General features: G+C 36.2%; 2 protein-coding genes across 5 annotated transcripts in view; both read left to right on the top strand.

Annotated features, from left to right (window-relative positions):
- The window catches only part of CFAP47 (cilia and flagella associated protein 47), a 502,646-nt gene that overhangs the window by 169,765 nt on the left and 313,727 nt on the right, over positions 1-19,154 (top strand). For all 4 annotated transcript variants that reach the window (XM_024988430.2, XM_015461736.3, XM_059883840.1 and 1 more), the window contains 3 exons: positions 5,040-5,165; positions 6,902-7,130; positions 9,050-9,271. In XM_024988430.2, the coding sequence (XP_024844198.1) occupies positions 5,040-5,165; positions 6,902-7,130; positions 9,050-9,271 (577 nt within the window). The remainder of the gene's footprint in view (positions 1-5,039; positions 5,166-6,901; positions 7,131-9,049; positions 9,272-19,154) is intronic.
- On the top strand, positions 12,808-16,744 carry LOC132344293 (ras-related protein Rab-11A-like). Its single transcript, XM_059883695.1, has one exon. The coding sequence runs from the start codon at positions 14,545-14,547 to the stop codon at positions 15,109-15,111; it is 567 nt and encodes a 188-aa protein (XP_059739678.1). The 5' UTR covers positions 12,808-14,544; the 3' UTR covers positions 15,112-16,744.

The following is a 19,154-nucleotide window of genomic DNA, read 5'->3' as shown; positions in this document are numbered from 1 at the left end:
TTTTCATTCCAATTTCATAATAGAATGACTATTATTTCTTTTTTATTGAAGTATAGTTGATTTACACTGTTGTTTGATTTACAGTGTTGTGCTGATATCTGCTGTATAGCAAAGTAACTCATACACATATATATATTTTTTATATTCTTTTCCACTCAGACACTCATGACTGAGGTTTATCAGAGCCATGTGCTGTACATTAGGCCCCTGTTGTTTCTCCATTCTGAATGTAACAGTTTGCATTTACAACCTCAAACTCCCAGCGTGACCCTCTCCCTCCCTGCTTCCTCTCTGACAAATACAAGTCTGTTCTCCATGTCTGTGAACCTGTTTCTTTTTTATAGATACATTCATTTGTGCCATATTTTAGGTTCCACATATAAGTGATATCATATGGTATTTGTCTTTCTCTGTCTCACTTACTTCACTTAGTATGATAATCTCTAGGTCCATCCATGTTGCTGGAAATGATATTTCATTTTTGATGGCTGAGTAGTATTCCATTGTGTGTGTGTGTATTTTATATGTATGCCATATCTCCTTTATCCACTCATCTGTTGATGGACATTTAGGTTGTTTCCATGTCTTGGCTATTGTGAGTAATGCCTCTATGAACATAGGGGTGTATGTATCTTTTTGAATTAGTTTCATCTGGGTATCTGCCCAGAAGTGGGATTGCTAAATCCCATGGTAATCCTATTTTACATTTTTGAGGAATCTCCACACTGTTTTCCATAGTGATTGTACCAATTTACACTCCTACTGACAGTGTAGAAGGTCTCTTTCTACACACCCTCTCCAGCATTTTCAACTGTTAAATTGAGAACAATGGATAGTGCGAACATTTTTGTGTGTATAGATTATTAAAGACTTAAGTTTCAGCGCTGAATTGCAGCTCTTTCTGTTTTCAAGTTTTCTCATCTTCTCCACTTGCTTCAAATGTTTACCACTCCTGTGAAACCTATTCAATCTGTTCTGCCTCATTCTTGGGGGACTGAGACTTTTCAGAAGAACTGGAGAACATCTGGCAGGAACACACTGACTTTTCAAATTCCATACATGCCTTACCCACCATCTCTCCCATCACAAAGCCAAGGAAAGAAGACTCTTTCCTGCCTTAGGCTGTTCCTTTATCTTAATCTCATTGTCCAAGGACCTTATTTAATCAACTAACTTTGCTCATTCTTGCCCTTCAACTTCTGCTTCCCTCTCTTAGCTACTTTGGGTGAGTGTGCAGGATGACAATAGGGAGGAAAGAGAAGACTGTATCCCTTCATTGAACATGCTTGTTCCCAAAGAGGAAAAAGAGTGAATTCAGGTTTTGCTTGCCTATTTACCAATCCAATAAACCACTCTATTTTCCACAGAGAGGAAGACAAATAGCAGAGGAAAGTAGGAAGTTAGATCCATTAAACTGTTGTCACTGCACTACTGAAGAATAGTTTATACTGTTGACCCACCCTACTCCCCTCATTAAATTCTCAGTTCAGTTCAGTAGCTCAGTCGTGTCCGACTCTTTGTGACCCCATGAATCGCAGCACGCCAGGCCTCCCTGTCCATCACCAACTCCCAGAGTTCACTCAAAATCACGTCCATCGAGTCAGTGATGCCATCCAGCCATCTCATCCTCTGTTGTCCCCTTCTCCTGCTGCCCCCAATCCCTCCCAGCATCAGGGTCTTGTCCAATGAGTCACCTCTTCCCATGAGGTGGCCAAAGTACTGGAGTTTCAGCTTGAGCATCATTCCTTCCAAAGAAATCCCAGGGCTGATCTCCTTCAGAATGGACTGGTTGGATCTCTTTGCAGTCCAAGGGACTCTCAAGAGTCTTCTCCAACACCACAGTTCAAAATTGTCAATTCTTTGGCTCTCAGCTTTCTTCACAGTCCAGCTCTCACATCCATACATGACCACTGGAAAAACCATAGCCTTGACTACATGGACCTGTGTTGACAAAGTAATGTCTCTCTGCTTTTGAATATGCTATCTAGGTTGGTCATAACCTTTCTTCCAAGGAGTAAGCGTCTTTTAATTTCATGGCTGCAGTCACCATCTGCAGGGATTTTGGAGCCCAGAAAAATAAAGTCTGACACTGTTTCCCCATCTATTTCCCATGAAGTGATGGAATCGGATGCCATGATCTTCGTTTTCTGAATGTTGAGCTTTAAGCCAACTTTTTCACTCTCCTCTTTCATTTTCATCAAGAGGCTTTTTAGTTCCTCTTCACTTTCTGCCATAAGGGTGGTGTCATCTGCATATCTGAGGTTATTGATATTTCTCCTGGCAATCTTGATTCCAGCTTGTGCTTCCTCCAGCCCAGCATTTCTCATGATGTACTCTGCATAGAAGTTCAATAAGCAGGGTGACAATATACAGCCTTGACGTACTCCTTTTCCTATTTGGAACCAATCTGTTGTTCCATGTCCAGTTCTAACTGTTGCTTCCTGACCTGCATATAGGTTTCTCAAGAGGCAGGTCAGGTGGTCTGGTATTCCCATCTCTTGAAGAATTTTCCACAGTTTATTGTGATCCACACAGTCAAAGGCTTTGGCATAGTCAATAAAGCAGAAATAGATGTTTTTCTGGAACTCTCTTGCTTTTTCCATGATCCAGCGGATGTTGGCAATTTGATCTCTGGTTCCTCTGCCTTTTCTAAAACCAGCTTGAACATCTGGAGGTTCACGGTTCACATATTGCTGAAGCCTGGCTTGGAGAATTTTGAACATTACTTTACTAGCGTGTGAGATGAGTGCAAACTCTCTCTAGGCTTCCACATACCCTGGGGTCTCTCCTTACTGCTCTGATTGTTCCTTCTCAGCACATATGTATTACAAATTTTGCACACATTTTCAGAATTTTTAAGATTTTTCTGACAAATTTTGATGTTATATTCTTCTAATATACTAGATGGATGGTATGTGAGATATCAAATAAGACAATGTAATAGAAAGAGCAGAGGATGAAAAGTTGCAGAACCTGGGTAGAAATTCTATTTTGTGTTCTCACCTCACCATTTTACCATTTGCTTTTATCTTTAGTACCCAGATCCTTAAACATCTGTTATTAAACAAACTGTGCTTTATGGGGGAGCAGCATACTAGTGGTGTGTTTATTAAAAAAAAAAAGGCTTTTGTGAAGATTCCTAGACTATAAATAACTGGAATGTATTATTATTATTGTCATTTTATTATTATTGATATTATAACTTATTATTACTTTACCACTTTTTTGTATTTTTCATAATGCCCCTCCCCAAATAATGAGGAATTACTGTGCACAATACTGCTATTTCTTTAGAAGGAAAAAAATGGAGTCTTTGTATGATAATTTTTTAAAATAATATATGCATTTGGGTAAGCATTACTATAGAAAGATATCATGATTCTTAAATAGTTTAAAATATCTTCAGAAATATGCATGTAGTAATTTATAACATATATTTAGTGCCTTCTAGGCATATGACATTCTGTGCTGAGTGCCTTGTATTTGTTATTTCATTTAGTCTTCCCAACAACCATGGTTCAGTACTCTTATTAATCTCACTTTGCAGATTAAGACACTGAGTCATAGATGACCAAAATTTGATAATGTTCATATCCAATAAATTTATTTTCTTAATTAAAAAAAATGAGTCATAGGGAGGATGAGCACATTGCTCAGGGAATTCTAACCAAATTTATGAGAACTCAGAGCTCCATATGTAGCTACTGTGCTCTAGAGAATGATACATTCAGTAAAGGTGAAATCTTAAAACATACTAAGTATACCCAAAAGTAAAGAAGTATGACTTATATGTAATAAAAATTATTAAGTTGTTATACTTAATATGCCAAATAAAAAAGTATCATATGAATCACTGAGTTTAGTTGAAGTGTCCAGATGTGGGTTTGTACCCCACTAGGAACCTTTTGTCATTTGATGTTGACTTGAAAAGGTACTGTCTAATGCAGTATCATTCTGTCAAAATGAATCATTCTGTCATTGAATTTCCTAAGGCGTCCTTCTATGGAGTCTGCAGTGGCTTAGCATTGTGGATATGTGCATACCTATTGGGCAAAGGTTCTCTGGCAAATTCTGAATGGCTTTGTACTGAAAGGGTGGAAGAGACTCAGTATATACCAGATTATTTATATGTGTTGTTGGCTATAAAGTAATCCTCAAAACAAGCACATGAGTTCAGAGCCCTTGATTTCATTTTATGGATAAAAAACAGATGTTTCAGAGAACTTGTATAATGTACCCATGGTTTACTAGCTCCGGAGCTGTGGTGCCAAGCTTTCATGTTAGATCTTTTGAATTGCACAGGCCATGCTTCTCTGATGGAATAACATTCTGAATATATGTGTTGTACTAAATATTTTATTGTTATATAGTATATATTGTATTCTTATATAATATACATACACATATAAATGTACGTGCATATGTAGATAGATAAGTAGATATGTAGGTAGGTAGATATCTGGTGGTAGGTTATATCTGCTTCCTTTTCTTGTTCAGCATTGCTTGTGGTTGTTTGAATTACCATGGTGGCCAAGTATACTGTATGCACAGCAGCTCTAACTGGAATAGAGATCAAAAGCTGTACAAAATGGAATCATAACCAAGCAATGCTTTCATTTCAGAAAATTAACTAGAAAAAATTACTTTCCTTAGTGACAGGCTTTTTATATATGATTTTGAGCACTATATATAATAATTCTAAAAATTTGGGTGTAGAAACATTTAAAAGACTATATATACTTGTTTATGCTAAAGTTGAACATTGTTCATTCTCCAATAATGGATATATCATAATAATTGCCTTATTAATAAAGTTCATTCAGTTCAGTTCGTATCACTCTTTATTTTCTTCTTATTTTACATCTTATTCATGAGTAATAGGAACTTAGATTTTTTTTGTACTGTATGTATGTGTGTATGTATATATATATACATATTTACTATAATGCTTATATAATTATGAAATTCAGGTTCAGTAATTTGAGAGTGAATTCACAAATGCTTGTTTGACCTACTCTAATCCAATGTGTCATTCGTAGAAAAGGATACCAGTTCTGTGAAGGCTGAAAGCAAGAGTCTGCTTGCCAGTAGAAAAACTGGCTTGCCCTCTACTGCTCCTAGTAAATTTAGTGATGCTGAGCCTGCAAAGAGAAGATTGTTTGTTGGTATGTGGCAAATACATAATGTACCTCTCCAGCCCAATCCAAAACATTATCTGTTTAATATTATTTGATGCAAAACTTAGAGTTTTTTCAAGTAATAAGAAATCCATGAAGAAAGCTGAATTTGTCACTAGTTTTGAGAGGGTCATCTGCTTTGAAGGGCTTCCCTGGTGGCCCAGACAGTAAAGAATCTTCCTGCAATGCAGGAAACCTGGGTTCGATGCCTGAGTTGGGAAGATCCTCTGGAGGAAGAAATGGCTACTCACTCCAGTATTCTTGCCAGGAGAATTCCATGGACAGAGGAGCCTGGCAGGCTACAGTTCATGGGATAGCAAAGAGTCAGACATGACTGAGCGACTAACACTTTCACTCTCTGCTTTGGGTGCTCTTTCCAATGATTTAGAGTAGAAATTCTCTGGTTTTGGCTAATGATATGCTTAATATCTTAAGATTTTTCTCTTAAGCCAAAAGCTATACCAAGCAGTTCCATTTATTAGATTGTTTGGTAGAAAAACCTAGGGTGGTAGTTTATATGATATGAAGCAGATGCTATAGTGGTATTTAACTAAAATGTTGAATATCTGGTAGAGCCCCTGTGAATTTGCTGAGACTGTCTGTACAGGTACCCTTTGTACATAATTCTCAAACTGCTCAACTAGGGGGGGGTTGTTGCCTAATTAGCTTGGTCCAATGTTGCTTAGGAGAAAGCAATGGCACCCCAATCCAGTACTCGGCCTGGAAAATCCCATGGATGGAGGAGCCTGGTAGGCTGCAGTCCATGGGGTCGCTAAGAGTTGGACACGACTGAAGCAACTTAGCAGCAGCAGCAGCAGCAGCAATGTTGCTTATCTTAGAAATAGATGTGCATGCTAAGTCGCTTCAGTCGTGTCTGACTCTTTATGACCCTATGACTGTAGCCCACTAGGCCCCTCTGTCCATGGGATTTTCCAGGCAAGAATACTGGAGTAGGTTGCTATGCCCTCCTCCAGGGGATCTTCCCGGCCCAAGGATTGAGTCTGCAGCTCCTGTGGCTCCTGCATTGCAGATAGGTTCTTTACCACTGAGCCACCGGGGAAGAACACGTTGTACACAGATAAATATGTGAACTTGATATTGTTATTTGCAGTTAACTTTTCAAATATTCCTTTCTCTGGGTGTGGATAATATTGAAAATTTTCCCTTAATTGAATGGACCAAGCCAAATTAAATATTGAAAGGTTTTGAAATGAGTGTGTGCTTGTACGATTACATTGGCAGATATTTTTGAAAAACAAAACATGATAAAATCATTTTATATTCTTGAAAATTTCTTTAGCTAGAGCATGTTTTGTTTTATCGAAGTGCTTCACTTGGACAGAAAGTCATTTTGAATCTGAAACCAATTTTTTGTTTTTATAAGTTATTCAGCTAAGGTTTAATCTGTCTAATAAGTAAAACTGAAGAATTGTCTAAATGTTTTATATATGTAATATAAAATGAAAGGTTCCATTTTGGGGAATATTTAATACACTGTTATGACATGGAGAAAATTGAATAGTTTTCTTTATTGAACATATCTTCTTAAAGTATTTCTGTTGGCCATTTGAAAATAATGTTTAATTTTAAGCTATAGTAAATTGAGAACATAGAATTATTTGTAGAATAAGCTCCATTTGTCTACATACAGATAGGTCTAGCTGACAGATTATTTTACCTTATTGTCAAGTAATCCTTTTTATATAAACAAATGTGAATTTTAGGAATGGAAATAATACCTGAAGGATTGAAATCAGGAAAATGTGAAATGCCAAAGAAAGGCAACAGATCTTTGAAAAATGAGGCAAAAGACAAGGAATTCTTTTCTCCTAAAGAAGGAACAAGAACATATGACTTCTTTCTGAAGACTGTAAATGCAGCTCAGACCTGGTTCAGTCTCTTCGGTTGGCCTGAAGGACCCCATTCTCTTAATATTCCAGAGACTGTAAGAAGGTAACAGCTATATGTTTCTCTAACATTTCTCTATGTTTGCCTTGTATCATATAAATGTCTATTTATTGAGATTGTTTGAAGTGAAGCTCAATGTTAATTTATTTTAAACTGATAAATTATGAGAAGACGATTAGAAAAGCAAAAGGATGCAAATAGAAATTTTTGAGTATGCATGTACGTTTTAATTTCTTCTAAACATCCAATGATTTGGGGCAAGCACTGAAAGTCTCTGAACGTCAGTTTCCTCATCTGTGAAATGAGAATGGATGATATGGGCAAGATATCCTTTTAAACTTGAAAAATTTAGAAACTGTATAAAACAGGATTATTTTAATTCTGTATAAATGAAATTCAGCTGTCTATCAAGAGTATCATCAGGGTGATGGATAGTAAATAGTGTTAGTGAAGAGGGAAGACACAATTTCTTTGATACTATCTCCTGTTTGACAGTATCTTTACCTCTTTCACGTGTTGTTTTATTACTCAGAATGTTTAAAACAGTTAACTGCATTGGTCATATCAAGTCACTTAATTATAGTGTTAATTTTGACAGGAATTTAGGCACCTCCATTGTTAATACTGGTGTAATGGTTCTTAGAGTTTTCCTACCTCCTTTTTCATCACTGGGGTAACTGGCTAGCACCACAGGGGCAAGTACTGATCTATATAACTAGACGGGCTGTATTAGAAGTTTTGCATCTATACACAGGCATGAGCTTGGTTATTCTAACTGTTTAATTTTCCTAAAAGATATCTTTTTCAGTTTTTTACTAAATATTTTCAGCATCATAGATTGAATTACTGATTTATAGACTCAATCATAAATCATCTGACTCCAGGGAAGTTTTTAGAGAAATTATTCCCTAGTTTTCAGTTTTCTGTTTTGTTGTTTTTTCCTTCTGAAAAGTGTATCTGGTTTTAGTGTATTCTAATTATTACGTTTTTAATTTTCAGAGAAATCATTGAGCATTTACAATTCATTATATAATACTTGTAACTAGTAGTAGTATGGTTTGTATGTTTAAGATCTCTATAACTTTAATTTTATATTTTCTTGATTTAGATATTTTACTTTTATGTCTCATAATGAATAAGCTATTAGATTGATTTATTTTTCTCTGCATTTTCTAAATAATGCTGATTGGTTTTCTTTGTGATTTACTTTTCCTTTAAACTTGAATGGTATGCTTAATTATTTTCAGGTCTATAAATTTGTTTCTATTCCACATTGACTGCATCCCAGAATTTTTGCTATTAAGCATTCTCATTTTTATTGTTTTTGATAGAGCTTATGATTTTAATTTTCGGTTTCTAATATTTTACTATAATATTGATCGCTAATTTGTTGTATGTTATTGCATTCATGTGTCATTATTTACTTGCCTGTTCTCACTAATTGTTGGGCATTTACTTCTGTTATTTTGTTCGGTATTTTCTTAAAAACAATGCCAAGATTGAATGTGTCTGTTTATAGATGGTAGCAAACATTTCTAGATGTTATATAGGAAGGTTCTCAGAGGTGGGATCACTTGATCAAATAATATAAGCCTACCAGGCTCCTCCGTCCATGGGATTTTCCAGGCAAGAGTACTAGAGTGGAATTTACTCACACAATTGTAGATAGTGGGTCTAGAATTTAACCTTTATTCTGTTTTTCCAAAGCCCTTAGCATTTTCTAGTCACAATCCAATCTTTCAGACTTGACAGCATCACCATTATATAATGATGTGTGCTTAAAGCGAGTTACTAGAAAGTTCTGGGGTTATTAAGAAAATCTAATTTTTACTCTCAAAAAATAGGTAAATGAAGTGAATTGTATAATTTCTCATTTGATTTTAAATAGAACTGTATTTGGTCATTGAGAATGGTTTTTTATAACATTTTAAGATGTTTTTAATTTTAATATTATTTTCCCATAGGGATGTGTATAAAATACAAGTGTACTCATCAGCCCTATCGGCCAGAAAATTTTCCAGACAGAGTGACTTTTCCAAATATAATAAGACCATTTATGATGTGCTGATCCACCTGTGTGGAAAAATGCCACCTGGAATTAATTCAAGTCAGTCTTTACCTGTGGATTACCCTGAAAGGGTGATTCAGCTTCATTGGCAACATTCTTTACTTCTTGACTTTCTCAGGTAAGAGAATGGGTATACTAATTTAAAAATGTAATTATGGCTTGGATGGATAGATAAGTAAGTAGATGGGTGGGTAGATAGATAAACAGACTTTGATATTATTTGTCCTTTTGTAAAATATTTCCTGTTTCTATAATATATATATATATATATATATTTATATGAAACCCTGTAATATATACCTTAGAGAAGTCATAGAAAATAAGCGTTTTATGACCTATTGAATTTATAATCTAAGGCAGTCATTCTCAAACTTTATCATGCATCCAAATCATTGACATAGTGTGTTAAGCAGGTTACTGACTCTTTCTCACAGAGTTTATGATGCTAATTTGCATTTATAACACGTTTCCAAATGATACTGATACTTCTGATCTATGACTTCATCTTGAGAATCTTCATGTAAGGCAACTATAGAAATCCGTTGAACTAAAAAAAAGGATGAAATCAATAAATGTATTCCTCAGACTACTGTTAGTATAATCTCAAATTCTGGATACTGTGAACTTTTAGTCTGCATATTAAAGTGTTTTAATATTCAAAAAGGTAAGCATATGAAAGGTTCCATAAATGACTGATAGAAAATACCAGAAAAATACTTGTCAGCATAATGTCTATGTTCCTCTGCAAAGATTAAATGACAGGTGGCTTTCATTAAAAGTATCAGGGGAATGTTGGTGAATTTATAACACTTCCTCTGCCTATATTGCAGTATCTTGGTCCACTGGAACTCTCCCCATCCATAGGTAGTGTTACAACTCCAACTTCTATGCTCCTGTACCCACTAAATTACTAACTACCACTAAGTTACCATTTGTTACTTGTAACTATTTATGGGCTTTATGAAATAAATAATATATTTTGAAATATAATATTGTGTTTTTCTATGTTGCTACTTTGTATATGGAATCTACTCCATAGTTGGCCAGAGATGTTCATTCACCTTCTTTGGCAGAGATGGGGGTGGAGGGTAAGAAAAGGAAACTTACAATAGGAATGCAAATGAAAGATTTGGTGTTCAGTTTTTTTTTGTTTGTTTGTTTAATTTCCAGATAAGAATTTTTCAGTCCCTAGCAATACTATAGTCTAAAAAATTAGATGGTACCGGACAAAATATTTTTTCTTTGTGTCTTAGGCTCTCGCTATCATGTCAGTAACCAAAACTGGCTTAAGTTTCTTGTCGCTTGAAAGGGATATAGGAATTTCAAAGTCACTAAAGGTGACTGAGTTAAAACCCAGGCAATCTGTTATGGAGGCTGACTGAATCAGAGGGAGTCCACTGAACAGGCGGAAGAGCAGGAGATGGCTGTTTCTGCAGCCACAGTATTAATGAAAAACATGTGACAACTGGGAAGTGACTGGGGCAGTTATGAGACACCCTTTTGGTTCTGGGTGGGACTAAGAGGAGAGGTTCAAGATCCCCATCTCAGGCCTCAGCAGCAGATGGCCAGGTGGAGAGGGAGAGGTCATTGCCAAAGAGACTGAGGATCCAGAAAAGTAATGCCACATGCATGCAGGTACAAGAGTCCCTCTCCCCTACCTCATGGAAGCCCACTTCAGGGCTGACCCACATTCTGAGAGGCCTTACACAATGTGGAGATCTTCCTTTATAAAGTAATATCAAATTCAAATTACAAAAATTATATACATAGCTTTAGAAGAAACTCACAAAAGTGAGGCAACCTGAAATTGAAGCTTTATTTGCTCTTCCATGATGCCATCTTGTTGAGGGGATGGGAAGGTCTGAAATTTTGACTGTTTATCCCAAAGAACAGAGTTGCTATAAAGAGACTGTTCAGGGTAGAAGAGACTAAGATATGTGAAGATCCAAGACTGCATTCCACCCTGTTCCTCTACAACCAGTCTGGGTGAGAGAATGAGAAAGATGCTGTCAGTTAAGGAAAACAGCACATTTGTGTGTGACTATATAAATTACTTTGAACACCACAGACTTACTCATGAATCTGTGTATCCCATTAATATGTAAGCATGCTGAGGACAGGGAGCATCTCTGATTCATCTGGCATCTCTAACACCCAGGGTCATTGATAACATGGAATAGATCCAAAGTTCCTTAAATATTTATTTATTAATATTGTCTCGCACAGAGATTTGCTTTTTGAACTTATGTAGTGAAAGAAATAAAACCTTGAAATTGGATCTCAGGACAGTCATAAAACGATATGGAAACTTTTGTGAAATATAAAAATTAGGACTAAAAGGAGAAAAGGTAATGAGTTTGCATTCTAAAAGAAGTATAACCAGTAAGAAAGGGTCAAGTTGGAGAAAGGTAGGGTATATAATACTATGACTGCTGTACTTTGAACACTGTGTATAATGTTAAACCATAATGTCTTAAAAATAACTTTTAAGGCTCTTATTCCATAATATCTTAGTCTGCTAGAGAAGCCATAACAAAATACCACAGACTAGAAGCCTTTAACAATAGAAATTTGTTTTCTCACAGTGTTGGAACCTTGAAGTACAAGATCAAGGTGTCTGCAAATTGATTCTCTTCTGAGGCCTCTGGCTTGGCTTGCAGACAGACTCCTGCTCTCTATATCCACATGGTCTTTTCTCTGTGTGCACAAGTCCCTGGTGTCTCTCTGTGTGTCTAAACTCCATATTCTTAAAAGGACACCAGTCGGATTGTATTAGGGCCCAGTCTGAGGGCTTCCTTTTACCTTAATTACCTCTTTAAAGGCCTTAACTCCCAATGCAGTCAACATTCTGAAACACTGAGGGTTAGGGTTTTAACATATGACTTTTGGAAGCACATACTTCAGACCACAATAATCTAGTATGTCTTCTATTTTTTTTTTAAATATCATGTGAGTGTTATATTTTATAATAAATTTATATGTTATATTTGAAATAATATGCTTAAGGTCTTTTGTGTCTGTTATGGAATGAATCATGTCTCCCCAAAATTCACACTTGTTGAAACCCTAACCCCCAATGTGACTGTTTGGAGATAGGGCCTTTTTAATGTAATTATGGTTAATGGTGTCATAAAGGTGGGACCTGAAGCTGTCTCCTAAGGAAGAAGGGTCTCACCAGAAACAGAATTGGTTGGCACCTTGCTTATTCTTGGAATTCTTGCCTCTAGAATTGTGAGAAAATGAATTTCTGTTGTGCAAGAGACCCAGCCTGTGGTATTCTCTTATGATAGCCTGAGTTGACTAATACAGTGCCTAATATCCTTTGATATACTTTCATTTGTTTATATTCAGTAATCATTTTTATAATGTGATTTTCATTGAAAAAATAAACTTTTTTATTTGTAATTTCTATAATATAAAAATATAAAAGCAGAATATAAACATCAGGTATCCTACATTGAAACTGTAAAGTAGGATATCACATAAAATAAAAATACTATAACTGTTACTTTCTAATTTAATTGACTATTTTTTAACTTTGGTTAACATTTTACTGTATTTCCTTCAAGTCAAGTTTATGGGATTTATTTCTTAGTTGAAATTTCCTTCCAAATGTATTTTTAAAATTTTTATTTATTTATTTTATTTTTGGCTATATTGGGTCTTCATTGCCGCATGGGCTTTTCTGCAGAGGGCTTCTCTCTAGTTGCAGTGTGTGGACTTCTCATTGAAGTGGCTTCTGTTGTTGCAGAGCATGAGCTCTAGAGCTTATGGGCGTCAGTGGTTGCAGTGCATGGGCTGGGTAGTTGTGGTACCCAAGCTCTGGAGTATAGACTCAATAGTTGTGACACATGGGCTTAGTTGCTCCTGGGTATGTGGAATATTCCCAGACCAGGGATCAAACCTGTGTCTCCTGCATAGGCAGGTGGATTTGTTACCACTGAGCCACCAAGGAAGCCCCCACGCTCCACCCTACCTTCCAAAAATATTGTAATCCTGCTTGTTTTAAACTTAAACCTTTTCCCATGTTGTTAAAAACTCTTCATAAACCTCATTTGCAATGAGATACCATTGTTTTCAGAACCATTCCCAGTCTGTTGGACTCATTGATTTTTAAAATAAATTGTTCATATACTAAAAAAATATACTTAGAAAAACTAACCCTTTACCCTTTATAAGTAAATTTAATTTCATTTGTGATTTCACTTCCTTTCTCTTTAAAAATTTATATCAGTATTTCTGAGCAACAACATAAAGAAGTGATTCTGGAACAGTACACTGAAGTAGATTAAAAGCATAGACTTTTGAATCAGACAGATGAAGGCTTAAATTGTAATTTTTTTGTACTTTTGTGGCTTTTCACAAGTTATTAATACTTAACGTGTTTAAGATCCAATTTCAGTATCTATAAAATTGATGATGATAATTACTAAATTTCTTTGGTTGATAAAAAGTATTATAAATAGAGACTTCCCTGGTGGTTCAATGCTAAGACTCCACGCTCCCAATGCAGGGGGCCAGGGTTCGATTCCTGGTCATGAAGCTAGATCCTACATATGGCAACTAAGAGTTCACATGTCAGAACTAAGACCTGGTAGAGCCAAATAAATATTTTTTTAAAGTATTAGAAATAATAAAATGTATATTAGATGACCCATAGTAGATTTTTATTATTAATTTAAATAAATTATGATCTATGGCTAATAGATCCATACACCACTCCAGTACTCTTGTCTAGAGAATCCCATGGGAGGAGGAGCCTGGTAGGCTGCCATCCATGGGGTCGCTAAGAGTCAGCCACGACTGAGCGACTTCACTTTCACTTTTCACTTTCATGAATTGGAGAAGGAAATGGCAACCCACTCCAGTGTTCTTGCCTGGAGAATCCCAGGGACGGGGGAGCCTGGTGGGCTGCCATCTATGGGGTTGCACAGAGTCGGACACGACTGAAGCGACTTAGCTTAGCTTAGCTATGATCTATGGCTTTGATATGCCAAAATGTTTTCTTAAATTACTGCAGTATGGTAACCATTCATGACATACCATAAAATGGCTCTTGTGATATTTCAGGAAATAGAATATTTTAAGAATCTCTTCATCTATTAGAAATAAATGTTTTGTTGAAATAAGAATGCCAGAAGGGACTTCCCTGGCAGTCCAGTGGTTAAGACTTTGCTTTCCAGTGCAAGGGTGTACGGGCTCAATCCCTGGTTGGGGACCTAAGAACCAAAAGACATAAAGCAGAAGCAATATTGTAACAAATTCAGTAAGGACTTGGTGCACAAGTGCACATCAAAAAAAATGGTGCACATCCAAAAAAAAAAAAATCTTTGAGGGGTTCTTTACCGGGTCTGGCAGCTGAAACTTGGTGCTCGGGTTACCCCTGCAGCGATGCCCCCTGGTCCCACCGGTACCACTGCTGCTGCCACCCCTTCGCTTCTACGCTGCACAGCGGGCACCCACGACGACGACTACAACTACCTCTTCAAAGCTGTCCTTATTGGAGATTCTGGTGTTGGAAAGAGTAATCTCCTGTCTCGATTTGCTCAAAATGAGCTTAGTCTTGAAAGCAAGAGCACCATTGGAGTAGAGTTTGCAACAAGAAGCATCCAGGTTGATGGGAAAACAATAAAGGTACAGATACAGGACTTGCCAGGGCAAGAACCATACCACAGTAGAACATCAGCATACTATTGTGGAGCTGTAGGTGCCTTATTGGTTTATGACATTGCTAAACATCTCACATATGAAAATGTAGAGCGATGGCTAAAAGAACTGAGAGATCATGCTGATAGTAATGTTGTTATCATGCCTGTGGGCAATAAGAGTGATTTGCACCATCTCAGAGCAGTTCCTGCAGATGAATCAAGAGCTTTTGCAGAAGAAAACGATTTGTCATTCATCGAGACATCTGCTCTAGACCCTACAAATGTGGAAGCTGGTTTTCAGACAATCTAGACAGAGATATACCGCATTGTTTCTCAGAAGCAAATGTCAGACAGACGTGAAAATAACATGTCTCCAGGCAACAATGTGGTTCCTATTCATGTTCCACCAACCACTGAAAACAAGCCAAAGGTGCAGTGCTGTCGGAACACATAAGGCACTTCTCTTCTCCCCTAGAAGGCTGTGTGTAATCCAATTGTCAGGTCTAAGACTTAAATATATTTGTAATTCTTGTGGTCATTTTTGTGTTTATTACTTCCTCATACTTATGAATTTTTCCATGTCTTAAGCCTTTTGATTTTAGCTTTATAAAAACATCCATTTGTTCCAAATGACTGCAGCTTTTTTTCATGCTATGGCTTCACTAGCCTTAGTTTAATAAGCTGAATGTTTAGATTCCTCAATTATTGTTTACTTTTCATCATGGAAGCTGTCACTGTAGGACATAAAAGAACTTGATCCCTTGAAGTTCAGACCTATTGGTCTTGATTAAATCAAATTAAGAAGACTGTAGAAATAAGCTATCATTTCGTCACAGAGCAGCTTATAATTAACATACTCTCCTCTCAGTGCAGAGTATATTTCCATAAATCTAAGAATTGCCCTATAAACAAAGCAGAATTTTGAGAGCCTATAAATTTTCCATAATTCTGGAAGTCAATTTCTAAAATGCCTTAATAGGGTTATGTAGTTTAGTAAATTTTGTTTTTTAATTTTTGTAAACATCAAAGTTGATTATAGAGGGGCAAACACTTTTTTCTGGAGAAGAATTATCTTAATCAACACAAAAGACTGTGATGATTTCAGTAGTAGCTGGGAACTGGAGAGAATGGTGGAATTCCGCCTGAGGTGCCTCTGTTACAGTAATCAGGCAGCCCAAGTCATTTAACTTATCTAATTTCCCAGCAGTATATAACGTGGCATTTTATTGCTCAGGCAATAATGCTCTTAGTATCCGAAGGCAAAGTGTTAATTTTGTCTTAAAACCTTCCAGTAAATGCAACCTAGTTTTACCACCATAACCACCAGCAGGCATGGACAATTATTTTAACAATGCTGATTTTTGAGTTTTGTAGTATATTATGAAATATAGTCCAGTTAAATATCTGGTTTCAGTATGTCTAAAGAATACAAGAGAGGTTAATTTCTGCTCAAGTGGTACCACTTAAGGGCATGTATTCTTTTAGTACGTAAGATGAAATAGTACCTTGAGTTTAAACAGAATGCATTTAGGCATTGTACAAACCTGAAAGTTTTCTTCCACTACATTATTGAAATCAGTGGAGCAGCTCATTTCTCATTCTGAAATGTGCACACTAATATTTAGTTTGATTTTTTTGTGGATAATATTAAGCACTTAACTCTGAAGTGTCTGAAAGTTGTGTCAACTAAATTGATACTATTCAGGATGGTGGAATATCCCCAAAATATACATGTGTGTGGGCTTGCCTAGATTGCTATGTTTCATAGTTAATCTTCTGTCTTTTGCGGTGCTCATGACTTGAGGGGCACACAAAAGGCATTGCTGTCGATTTAGTTTTCCTCTGTAGCCGTTTTATTATTTTGGTGTATTGGTTATGAAGATACTACTATCTTCTCGTAAATTGCTACTTTGTATTTTATGCATGCTCTGTAACTGAATTTTTTTTTAAAGTTATTGATCTGGAATATATTCACATTCTAATAAACAGTTACTGGGGGACTATTAAAAAAATCTTTAAAAAAAGAATTCCAGAAAACAAGTATTTGTCAAAGATGTCTGTCTTTGGTTAAATTTTAGAAATGTTATTGAAGTATAGTTGATTTACAGTGCTGTATTAATTTCTCCTATACAGCAAAGTGACTCATATATGCATATATATGTATATTCCATATTCTTTTCCATTATGGTTTATCACAGGATATTGAATATAGTTGCCTGTGATATATAGTAGAAAATTGTTGCTTATCCATTGTATATATAATAGTTTTTATCTACTAATCTCAAACTCCCAATCCTTCCCTCCCTATCCCTGCTTTGGAGAATACAAGTTTATTCTCTATGTCTATGAGTCTGTTTCTGTTTCATAAATATGTTCATTGTATTTGTCTTCCTCTTTCTCACTTACTTCACTAGTAATGATAATAGGACGATAATCTCTATTTCCACGCATGTATGCTGCAAAGGGCATTATTTCATTCTTTTTAGGGCTTCCCTCATAGCTCAGTTGGTAGAGAATCCACCTGTGATGCAGGAGACCCCGGTTCGATTCCTGGGTCAAGACGATCTGCTGGAGAAGGGATAGGCTACCTACTCCAGTATTCTTGGGCTTCCCTTGTGGCTCAGCTGGTAAAGAATCTGCCTGCAATGTGGGAGACCTGGGTTCGATCCCTGGGTTGGGAAGATCCCCTGGAGAAGGGAAAGGCTACCCCCTCCAGTATTCTGGCCTAGAATTCCATGGACTAAGTCCATGGGGTCACAAAGAGTCGGGCATGACTGAGTGACTTTCACTTTCATTCTTTTTTATGCCTAATATTCCATTGTGTAAAAATATATATATATATATACACACACACACACACATATTCCATGTTTTGTTTATTCATCTTTTAATGAACATTTAGGGTGTTTCCATGTTTTTGCTATTGTAAGTAGTGCTACAATGAACACTGGGGCCCATGTACTTTCTTAAATTTAGTTTTGTCTAGATATAGGCTTCCCTCATAGCACAGTTGGTAAAGAATCTGCCTACAATGCAAAAGACCTGGATTCAATTCCTGGGTCAGGAAGATCCCCTGGGGAAAGGATAGGCTACCCACTCCAATATTCTTGGGCTTCTCTTGTGGCTCAACTGGTAAAGAATCCACCTGCAATGTGGGAGACCTGGGTTCGATCCCTGGCTTGGGAAGATCCCCTCGAGAAGGGAAAGGCTACCCACTCCAGTATTCTGGCCTTGAGAATTCCATGGACTACAGTTCATGGGGTCACAAAGAGTCTGATATGACTGAGTGACTTTCACTTTCAGGAATAGTACCAGGACTAGGATTGCTGGATCATATGGCAACTTTAGTTTTACTTTTTTAAAGAGCTATTTTCTATAATGGGGTTACCAATTTACATTCCCATCATGAATGTAGGAGGGTTCCCTATTCCCCACTCCCTCTCCAGCATTTATTATTTATAGACTTTTTAATGATGTCCATTCTGACTGGTAGGTGATATCTCATTGTAGTTTTGATTTACATTTCTCTAATTCTCAATTACTGATGATTAGAATCTTTTCAGGTGATTGTTGGCCATCTGTATGTCTTCTTTGAAGAACTGTCTATTTAGGTCTTCTGCCCATTTTTCAATTGAGGTATTCTTTTTTTTTAGTGTTATTGTTGTTATTGAGTTGTAGGAATCATTTGTATATTTTGAAAATTAAGTTTTTGTTTGTCACATCATTTGCAAATATTTTCTTCCAGTCTGTAAGGTTGTTCAAGTGTGTCTTTATTAGGTAAAATGGGAACTTTATTTAAATTTTTATGAGTTTAAAACAGAAAACACATGACTTGTCTTTTAATTTTACCACTTCCTACACTTGGTCCTTGATGATTCATTCAGTAAAAATGCTCTAATTCAATAAGGCAAAAATCATAATGCCATTATTTTAGAAGTTTAGTTTTGCTTTTAAAATCTAATGGAATGTTAAATGTGAACCAAAACAGAAGTCTAGATATTTAAATAACTCCTTATTGCTTGTGCATTATAAAAATCAAAGTTTTCTGATAGCATCATTAAACTCTATGCACTTGTGATCATCATGTTATTCTTGGAGCATTGTTATTGGCACAGCTCCCAGTAGAGTTAACATTAACATGAGTAGTTTCTGTTTTGACATTTTATGGTATGAGGATGCAGGTATGGAAGAATAATTTTGGCATTAAAGCCAAGGTATTCAAATTTATTGCTCTTTTATCAGCAAATACATGCCTATCAGTATATGTTGGCTGTGATAAAATTCTTCAACATTTAGAGAATGACAGTATAGGTAATAAAATTGGGCCATTAATCCAAGATATGTGTATATGTT

This window comes from Bos taurus, chromosome X (genome assembly GCF_002263795.3).
Source record: "Bos taurus isolate L1 Dominette 01449 registration number 42190680 breed Hereford chromosome X, ARS-UCD2.0, whole genome shotgun sequence".
Taxonomy (NCBI): Eukaryota; Metazoa; Chordata; class Mammalia; order Artiodactyla; family Bovidae; genus Bos; species Bos taurus.
Note: the sequence above shows the minus strand (reverse complement) of the source record. Positions and strands in the feature narration are given on the sequence as shown.